This window comes from Ptychodera flava, chromosome 20, assembly GCF_041260155.1.
Source record: "Ptychodera flava strain L36383 chromosome 20, AS_Pfla_20210202, whole genome shotgun sequence".
NCBI classification, from domain to species: domain Eukaryota; kingdom Metazoa; phylum Hemichordata; class Enteropneusta; family Ptychoderidae; genus Ptychodera; species Ptychodera flava.
Window position 1 is genome coordinate 9,623,488 of NC_091947.1, and position 11,373 is coordinate 9,634,860.

General features: G+C 36.1%; 1 protein-coding gene across 2 annotated transcripts in view; it reads right to left on the reverse strand.

Moving 5' to 3' along the window:
• The window catches only part of LOC139119970 (protein FAM193A-like), a 29,107-nt gene extending 23,122 nt beyond the window's left edge, over positions 1-5,985 (reverse strand). The window contains exon 1 of one of the 2 annotated variants that reach the window (XM_070683938.1): positions 5,708-5,985. In XM_070683938.1, coding sequence (XP_070540039.1) covers positions 5,708-5,815 — 108 coding nt within the window. In that variant the 5' untranslated portion in view covers positions 5,816-5,985. The remainder of the gene's footprint in view (positions 1-5,707) is intronic. The other variant, XM_070683940.1, reaches the window with a different exon arrangement.
• Positions 5,986-11,373: the final 5,388 nt, after the last annotated feature.

Below are 11,373 nucleotides of genomic sequence, written 5' to 3' on the forward strand. Positions count from 1 at the left end.
TATCATCAGTTATCTCATGATGGTTCAAAAAAGGTGAACACATCAAAATGAAATTCAAAGTCACAATAAAATAAAAATATAAAAGATCACGCAGTATCTAACCATATAGTATATTGTTTAATTTGGATGGATATTATGACAGGGTTTTCACTAGGATATCTGACGGGGCAGAATTTGAAAGTACAGGGGGAGAACATGAGAGAGGCTTAGGGGGAAGTGTCACAGGGGCTTTCCCCTATCTTACATGGAATTTTTTAAGATATTGATGTGTGCAATGGTGCAGTCTGGTGCAATCTGAGAGTTTTTTTAATTTGTTTACTAAGTGAAACTATTAGAATACCCCAAGGGGGGAGAGCACGAGAGGGGGGTTCCCCCTCTCGTATTGGAAATTTTGAGAAATTGATGTGTTTAATGGTGCAATCTGAGAGGAGTTTCAGTTTATTTTGCACTCGGTAAAACTGTTTTGAAAATGACATTGAACACTGATATTTTTTACATTTTTTTGCACGATCAGTTTTTGAGTCACAATATTCAACTACCAAACAATGACAATACAATTTGTGAAAAACAGTTCTGTTTGCCAGAGACTGAAGACAAATGAATATACAGGAACGAAAATCTGTGACCTTCTTGTGTCATTTCTCCAGCTGCCAGCTTCTAATGAAAAGCCTGAATATGGTATGTTTGCGATCCGGTGTTTGTGGTCAGAAAAACAAGGCTCACACATTGTATTTCATCATATTTGTTGTTCCTCAATTTTTTACATCTTTCTAACAAATTCATATTGAGAAAATAATATTGGTTTTAACACTAGTTTATTGACTCCTGTCTTGTGTTTTAAATTTTCACAATTTACAGAAGTCAAATAGTCCCCTTTAGATAGTGCCTATGCTATTGAGATATGGCAACAGAAATCCTGAAATATGATTTCTTGGGTCAGAAAATGGAAGGAAAACATTGAGTGTACTGAGGTGTAAAGTAGACCTATGTAGTGCATGCTTATATCATAAGTGCTGGGAAAAGAAACATAAGAATTGCTTGTGGTAAAACATTTGCGCCGCGCCGGCAAAGAATACATGAGAATAAGGTTTCCAAATTTTGCTTATTTCTGGTGCATTGTGACAATTTTTTTTTCTCTTCTGTCTGTTATGACAATTTTTTTTTTCTCAGGCCATGACAGGATCAATTTTTTTTTTCTTCTCTCTCACCTGGTGACAATTTTTTTTTTCTCAAAATCCTCCATATCCCCCCCAGAAATCAAATGGTTCTCCCATAATGGGAATGTTATGATGTAACACCGTAGACGTAACCAGAGTACTGAAATCAAGGTCACTAGGCTAAAGGTTTCTGACTGGCGCTGAAATACTGTTCTCATGTTTATTTACACGCAAATAGAGTAGTACTCAGGTCAAAGGTCTTGCACTACCTAGACCTCTAACAGAAAACTATTATCAAAGAGTCAGAGATCACAGTAAGTGTGGAATTAGCATTACAGAGGTTTTTGACTGGCTTTGAAGATGGAAATACCACAACACCAATCTTGTTGCATCATATCTGTACTACAGTTTCCTGTTGATCATCTCACCTAACACCCATATAAATGACAGCATTGGTATCCTCCCAACAAAGACTGACATAAATTTTCAATCTGTCACTTTAATTTTCCTTGTCAAGCATGAAGGCAACACAGGAATATTTGATTGTCAAGGAAAAGTTTTAATTAAAGCAGGAAGAGTTCTAATTATAGTGATCTCTACAAATCTGTGAGTTTTTTCTTCACTGTCCCTTACATGTTAATGAATCATAATAACATCTCTTATTGATGGCTATATCGCTATTTTAACATGAGTGGAGTAATTTTGACATTGTGCACATGTGGAAAGCTATCAGTCTCAAGTAAAATGACTTATGGAGATATATTGGATATGCCATTAAAAATGACCATTTACGTTAATTACAGAGTTGAACATTTTTTGCCTTGGGATGTCCCCACAGGTCAACTCAATTACATACTTGATTCTGTAAGCCGCCCCATTCGAATGTTATCATTTTTCACAGGAGAATTCGCCTAGACAGTTGGTCATGGAATATCCATCATACATGTATACATGTACTGAAATACCACTTGCACATATGTTGAGCTGTTCATAGACTCTAAACACACCCATTTTCAATTTCCTTTAGCAAACCACACACAGAAATCAACTTACAGCATCATTGTGTAAATGTAAGAAAGTCACCAACAGAGGGTACCACACAAATTACTGTTGAACACAATTATCATGATACATAAAATCAATGCAAGTTTATTTTCTCCTGTGACTTTTTCACTGAATTTCTCTCCCAAGGTCCGTTTTTCACTGAATTTCTCTCCCCAGGGTCCAGCTTTGCATATTTCCTATTTGAAAATGTGACTTTCATTAGGTGGGTTATACAACAACCTAATGATTTTATGGAGTTTGCAACTCCTACACCATAATTAGCTCTAATCTGCCATTCACTGTTGTATTGATTTATATCATGCACATTGTGTCAAGGTGAATAGATTTAGGGTGAACTTCTTAATCTGTATGAGTCAGACTTTTTTAATAAAATAAAATTATATCTCCAATATTTTGAGTGTAAATGTAAAGAATATGAATGTGTGTAATGGCATTGGCAGATCATACAGCTTACTGGTAATTTCTGTTGTAATCAACAAAGTCTTACAACCGACGTTGATTTGTTTCAGGATTTGAAATAAATATTTGTATTCTTCTATATGAAATTATAGTATCACACATAACCTTTCTCCTGTTTTTGAAGTGTGGAACAACTTTCATTCATTTCAAAATAAATTGTTTTCCATGTTTTGCTTGAAGTAAAACAATGCCACAGCTAAGGAGGACCTGAGTAACATCTTGACTTCCTGTACAAAAATGTGAACGAAAGGAGCCATGCTATTCCTCACTTCACATCCTTTGTAAATTTACATCACTTTTGCGACGATGAAAAGGTAAACAGTATTCCTTGCACTTTTTTATGAAAAGCGGCTTTCACCAGATGTGCAACGAGGAATCAGTCTGAATGAAATGGTGAGATAAATGGTAAACTTACTTCAATTCAATCTCCTTAGAATATATCAACAAAGCAGAATTGATAACTTATACTGTACATGACTAAATCTACTTGCTGTAGATAAATCCTTGGTCAGCCCAAGAGAGTCACAGGAATATAAATCCTTGGTCAGCCCAAGAGAGTCACAGGAATATAAATCCTTGATCAGCCAAAGAAAGTCACAAGAATCTTTGGGATAAAAATGCTGTTAGTACAAGACAGTAGGTGTGTTAGTATTCATTTATGCAAATTGTATTAATAAACATTGTTTTGGTATTAAAATTCTATGCAAATGATCTTTATCAATGCAGAATATTCATGTACCTCGCATTGTATACAAAAATGACTAAATTTTGATCATTTTGATGAAACTTTTAACCACAAAGGTCTGGTATATCCTTATTGGTTTTACTCTGGAAGATTGGATTTGTAAACAACAAAATGGGCATGAAAAGTTCAGAGCTGTGTGTTGATGGCATCTATTTGGAGAACCTAATGTCAATGAAGCCCTACATTCCTGCCTGTCATGACCTGCTCCCTGCACTTGTTTGACTTTTCAGAAACATTTTACTGGACTAAATCAAAGGTCTCAAGATTTCTCTCAGGTGTGTGATTGTATAAGTTGTTGACTCCAAATCAGACTTCTGGATTTATCAAACCATTGGAAGATAAGTTTTTCAAGACAAATTTTGAAGATATGTAAGAGACTATTGCTGACTTCAATATTATTTTCATTTTCCCATCCTTCAAAATATGTTGAAAGGCCCTGCCAACATAAATTATCTCATACCAGTATCATAATGTTATTGTTGACAAATTACTACACTAAAATTTACTTGTCAACAATAACATTGGAAATTGCACAGGTACAGGATTTGTTTTCAGGTTTAACTCCAGGCATTTCAACTCTGCTTTGGGAGTCAAGTCAGAGCAGTAGTTTATATAAAATACTGGAAAAAATATCAATAGTTACAGTGATGAAGCTTAAGTGATGTGGATTAATTGATTAGACAGAAGGGATGTAAAATTTTATGAACTTTTCATGTCTTTGAAAACATATCTGCTGCATTGCAAGGCAAACGGTGGGATGTCTGGAACAGAGTAGTTTGGAGAGGTACCATAATTGGCAGCATACATGAGATACCCTTTTTATTTCCTTAATTTTTGAAAGTCTTCCCAGAGTGATGTCATGTGAATTTTTGGTGTAATTATTGACAGTGGAGATAAATATCGGGAATACAGGGTGCTTGAAAATGTTGTCATTTAAATTAAAAAAGAGAGTCGATTATTGCTCCGGCCCATATTGGTTGTATAAAGTAAACCACTAAAAGCACAACAAAGGTGCTGGCACACCTAGATTGAATCAATACCACATAATGCAATTGTAACCACTTTTATTTCAGTGACGATTGAGTCACAGTTAGCCCATAAAGGTGTGTTACAAAGCAGACACCTGATGAGACCACACTGGAAGAAGTGGGGGAAAACTTTGTGACAATCAATCACCATTCTCTGGCAAAGTTCCCAAACAGATGCATACTTCATGCACCTGTTTGAGGAAAAATGCTCTGCAAAGACATCCCATCCTGAAATAATTTTATAGGGAGAAGAGATATACATATATCCCCTTGGGGATAAATGAGCCATACTGTATAATGTTTTAAATATCTAACTATTATAACTATTATACAGCATAATTAAATAATTAATAATATTACATACTGTTCTCTCTGAAACTTGCAGCAATCAAGTCATTTTCCCCTGCTTGACAGAATAAATCAGGGTTTTCCCCAAGTTGACTTTTTTCAAAAGTCAATCATATCTCAAAATATTTAAAATTTTAAGTTCAACACTGCAGATAAAAGTGGTGCATATTTCTTATTTAAAAAACAAAACATTAACTGTACTAATGGCCATTGAATGGAAGACATATAATAAGAACAACTTAAATATAATATGACTGTAACGTCATAAGTATTGGCCCAAACTGGTACTTGTGAACTACATGTATAATCTCTTGGGAACATTACAAACAGGTTATCATTTCCTTTAGTTAAATCCCTGACCGTATGAACATTTAAAAATACAAAACGACACTAAAATCTGGCTAGACAAAATATTTCCCTATCCTGGGATCTTTATTTTAGGGAGCCTTCTACAATTTGACAATTAGGGCTTCCTTGCATGGAAAACTATGTCAGTACAACTTGGTCATTGAGGGAATCTTTGTTTACGAAGAATCACTGAACAAAACAGACGCATTTACAGCAGCTGAAATCGTGCCAATTGGGATAGTTTGGTGGAAAGAGGTTACAACTTACATTTTGAATCTCTTGTGTGAGTGTGAAATTTAACCAGTACCGGTGCAACACAAACCAAAACTTCCTGACACTTCATCCAGATTGAAACGCCACTCGGCTCTGTGTTATGTTAGGGTCATGCCATGGGACGTCTACGTAATTATATATTCAACTCTACTGTGTGTTCAGGAAGAAGGCCCCTTGCTCCATTTTGCCGCTCAAATTTAGAGTCTCCACCAACCTACCAGTTTAATTTCTTCTACAAATCAAAGCTATTGCTGTAAATCAAACCTTTGAGACGACATACGTACCTCACAATCGTGAAGAACTTGGTGTTTTTGTTGCTGGCGACTTCCTTTGCTGCCTCCACCCCGCTTATTCTTCCTCCTTCTGCCTCGTTTACCGTCACTCGAACTCATTGCTATCGCTATTTTATCGCGTCAGAGTGTAAGAGATATCTTTCGGTTACCTTCCTATGTTCTCCAAATGGCCGAATAACCCTTGTCTGAACCTAAACGCGTTAAATTTCAGACCGATGTCGAAATATTTCAAAATCCAACATGGCGTAGGTAAATACTTTTCCCACAATGCATTCCACGTTCAGTGCCGAGGGCGCTGTACCGTGCCACTCACCAGTCGCGCAGTCATTTGCCAGCTTGCATTCACCTGACAAGTTTTATCAGGTAGTATGATCGTTCTCTCGTTCATACCGCGGCGTATGGCATTCACAGAGAAACAGCATATTAATCAGACACAGAGAGTATCTGTACCACAAAATAGTATACTTAACTGTTGCGATGACGATTACTTCCACTGAAATAAGTCTATAGCCATAGACTATATGGTAGTACTGCGCTTCCAATGCACACAACTTCGCCGGGGAAAGAAGTGGACATGTGAGCTACAGAACTGCATGCGGCAATATTACAGCCATGTTAACTAGTCTAAGCACGGTTTTGTGGAGGGACCGTGGTCTAAGGAGCGCTGCGCTGCAGCGCCTTTATTTTTAGGCCAATAGTCAGGGTCAAATTCCTTCATAAAGTGCGCAAAATATACTTCAAAGTTCAATACACCAAATCTGAAGGATGCTTTCCTGTTGGAAGAGGTGTAAAATAACGGAAGAATCATTTTTTTTGTATTTCCGGACTAGAAAAAAATATTTATATAAGGAGGCAAACTTACTGGCCCTTTGTATTACCCAGAGTCATTAATCCAACATTCTCAGTAGCAGCAAATCAAATTGTATTAAAAGTTTAAGGTATTTCTGAACACTTCTTGGATAGATTTGACACAAAAATCGAAATTTACCCCACTCTATCAGTTAAGATTGAAAGAATGTTGGATAAACGACTCTGGGTAAGAATACAAAGGGCAAAGTTTGCCTCCTTATATAAATACTTTTGCACATAGCAACAGTCTAGTCTATCTCTCCAAACATATGCTATACCTATACACAGTCCCTCCGTGTGTGGAGGGACCTTCGCCTATAAAACCAGTCTTAAATGCTTTGGCAATTAATGTTCCTGACGAGCAGCATTTGATGCTACCATTTGAAAGTCTGGCGATATCAAACTGCGCCACACTATGATTCAGACTAAAGTGCATGCAAAAGATATTGGCATTACTGATTCTTCTTCCTCCAAGGAATATTCTTTTCTTTAACCTTATGGTGCCACAGTGTCTATGATAATGCACAAAGCCTTTCGTTTTGCCATTCATTCATTCATTCATTCATTCATTCTTTATTTGTCATGTAATAGTTACATGAAATTTTGTGTACATTGGCAGAAGACAAAAAGAAAAAAAATTAATATAATGCATAAAGACTAAATATACTTATAATTACCTATACATACATTTACACAGACACGCATCAGGTTACAACTGATTCAATAGACTGATTGACCTTGGTACAAAGCTATACTTAAATCTATTTGTACGAGAACGTGGAACCCTAAGGCGACGACCACTTGGAAGGTATTCGTATTCTGTATGGAGTGGATGATTCGGATCTTTCAATATTTTCTTTGCCATCTTAATAACTTTATCTTTGTATACCTCTGAGTTCTGCGCAAGTTCATCCCGGTTGTCATCAAGCAGCTTTTTACAGATTTTTGTAGGGCGATTGAGGTCTTCTTTGAGATGATTTGATAGCAGATCGTAGAAAGCGGTGCTAGCATAGTTAATAATAGATGATATTGTTGAGTTGAAAAAAAGAGCAATTACACTTGAACTTACATTTAACTTTCTCATCGATCTTACATAATACATTCGTTTGTTTACCTTTCTCAGTTGATTTTCTACATGTTGTGAGAATGACAGTTTACAGTCGATCATACAGCCTAAGTATGGATATGCTGACACTCTCTCTACCGTCATATTATTTATCACAACTGACTGTTTTTCATTTTGTTTCCTTCTAAAGTCCAGAACAAGCTCTTTCGTCTTTGACACATTAAGATCTAAGTAGTTGTCATTACACCAGGTGTTAACAAAGTCGATACACTCCAAATATTCCTGATCGTCATCGCTCGAAATAAACCCCACAACCCCTGTGTCATCTGCATACTTCTCAATCATTGCCCCATCAGTGTCCCAAGCTAGATCATTTGTATACAAAACAAAAAGAACAGGTGACAACACACAGCCCTGAGGTGCTCCTGTATTAATTGGAATTGTAGTTGATGTTTCAAAGCTGGTGCAGACATACTGAGACCTACCAGTCAGGTAATCTAAAATCCAAAGTTGTAAACGGTTAGGAACATTGAAAACATTCAATTTGTTGAGCATTAGGTGGGGTTGTATCGTATTGAATGCTGACGAATAGTCAATGAACAAGACTCTAACTGTATTTGACGATTTAGCATCTAAATGCTTAATTGCACGATGAACTAGTGTGCAGATTGCATCGTCAGTCAAGCGGCCAAATATGTACGCAAATTGCAGAGGATCGAAATGGTTCTGTATATATGGCATAAGCAATTCTAAACCAACTCATTCTAAACATTTGGAGATAATAGACGTTCAAGTGACAGGACGGAAATCATTGTCTACCCGTGGTAGTTGTTTTTTTGGGACTGGTATTATCTCCCCGACTTTCCACGGTGAAGGAAAAATACCTGTAGATAAGGACAACTCAAACACATAATGAAGGATATAAAGTAGACTATCTTTGCAGTGTTTAAGGAGCCTACCACTGATTTTGTCTGGACCAGGTGCTTTATTCTCTCTGATTCTACTTAAAGCTTTACGAACAAGGCTCTCAGAGAGCGTGAAGTCGTCCTGCAAAGAACTTTGTAAACTTCCTCTTATGTTTCGGTGTTCATGACTAAAATCTACACGATCAAAACGAGCATAGAATCTGTTCAGACGGTCTGCCGCACCTGGTTCGGACAAGATAACCTGATTTTTACATTTCTTGTCCATACCTGTAAGAACTTTACGCCTTTCCAGGCTTGTTTAGAATCATTTGTTCTGAAAAGATCTTCAACTTTATTTTTTTCCCGTTTAGCTTTACGTATTTTCCTGTTCAACTGAACCTGTTTTCTGATGATAATCTTCTTTGCCAAATGAATTTTGCTTATCAAGTATTGCCCGTCTTAGATCTGGTGTGACCCATGGCTTATTATTTGGAAAACATTTGACATGTTTAGTCTGAAAATTCAAATTACTACAGAAACTTACGTAAGAAGTGACAACGTCAACTAAAATACTCACATCACCTGCAGCATCCGCAATAAATAAATTCCAATCCGTTAACTCGAAACACGCATTCATTTTGTCAATACCCGACTCATCCATAATCACTTTCAAATTTTACCAGTTTTGTGGAGTGACCATGGTTTTACATATGTATAAGGGTTTGGAAAACTTCATCGAAAACATCCAAATTTAATATTGCATAATAAGTTAAACTTTCGTACACAAAGTAAAAGTGAAGACGAATGTGTGATTTGAGGATTGTACACATTTGTTAAAATGGTATAAAAACCATATGCTTTTATGCTACACTCAGGATAGTAAACAGAACATGCACATACACTGCACTGCAAAGGTAGGACTGTCAAATGCGCTGTATATTGTTCCATGTTACCCTTCGCCACCAAGTGAAAATGCTCAAAATTCTTTCTTCTTTATTGCCATGCGGTTCCTCAGGACATACACATCTACACGTGTTCAAGTGGTACAAAGCACAGGCATTTGACTCAATGCAAGCAAACCATCACTGATGCAACCAGTAAGATATTATTATTCTTAGTGGTTGTATCAGTTATGGTTTGCTTGCATTGACGTCTCATCTCAACCCCTGGGTCTACCTGTACACCAAATACTATGATAGTAGGTGTGGCAGTTTGGGAGCTTTTGTATGTGATGGACATACATCCGCATATACATACACACATAGATGCATTCAGACATACAGACGCCACCGACTTACCACATGAACTTTTTGGTATTTATACACATACCAAATATGAGCTACAAATTGCCTTAATAATACAAATTTGCATATTTCTGCACAATTTTAACAAATCTGAAATAGATCATCCCTAAAAAATATATTTTTTAAAGATTTTTTGACCAAAAATGACAAAAAATGCCTTAAAAATACAAATATACAAAGTTCACAATGATTTGAACAAATCTGACTGAATTCGACAGTCACCCTAAGTAAACTGCATATCAAATTTCAAAGCAATCTGACATGTGGTTTCAGAGAAGATTTTTTTACCATAAACAGCAAAAAATGCCCTAAAAATACAAATATGCAAATTTCACCATAATTTGAACAAACTTAAGTGAGGTCACCCTAAGTGAACTGCATATCAAATTTCAAAGCAATTGGACTTGCGGTTTCAGAGAAGAAAGCAATTGTTGACAGATGATGGACAGACGATGGATGGACGACGACAATGATGACGACGTAAAATCAGCATATTTGATAAACTCTATGCCGCTGACAGCGGAGCTAAAAAGTCAACTCTAGCAGGGTCAACTTTTGTGAAATTTACACAGTGTGTTCTCAAAGGGAGGTGATCGTCGGAACTCTGCTCAAAGGTTGCCAGGGACCCCTAACACCAATGTAAATACTGTATCTAGGGTACATTGGCGATCACGTGACTTATAAATGGCGAAAATAGCTTTTCTGGGGTAAGTGATCACAAAGCTAGCAAATATGTAAAAATAATCCTTGGTGAACGTCTCCTTGAAGTACTATATGACAAAACCACGTTGTTTGGCTATCAAGTTGTTACATTTTGAATTTATAGAGTCATTTAAATTTTGCTTATCATGACTTTAATCACATTTTATGAATGTCAGTCTTTCAACCCCTGCAATTTAAGAACGAGAATAAATAATGCCAAATGAAATTGTGGGGTTTTCCAACAGATACTTAAATTTCAAATGAGATATCAAATTGACTCAATTTTTATCAAGATATCAAAAATCAAGTTCTTGACTTAATTTTAATCATTAATACCAAAACTGAGGTTTTCTACCCCAAATATCTACCCCTTCATCCTTTGAGTAAACACTATTGATTCTGCTTTGTGAAAATATTTAGTATGAGAGGGTTTTGATGTCATCTTTCATGAGAAATATTGCTTTGAAGAAAAGTGTTAGTTATGTGCAACACTACCTTTAATCACCATGTTATCACAACAAAATAAGAAAATCTTATAAAAATCTTACAGTTCACTTATTTTAACATAATCTGAAAAAGTAATAGTAACAATGTACTGCCATTCAAAGGAACCTTCATGCCAAATTTGAAAGGGAATGGGAAGTGGTTCTTGTTAAGACATTTTACAAAAAATAAAAAATTCTAAAAATTATTACTATGTTCATTTCATTCTGATTTTAATATGTATGAGAAAATCTGTTTGGACCTGCTAAATTTCGATCAGCAGGGTTGACTTTCTTGAGCAAATATTTTTATTCCTAAAAACTGAAGTGAAGAAAAAATCTGCAAAAA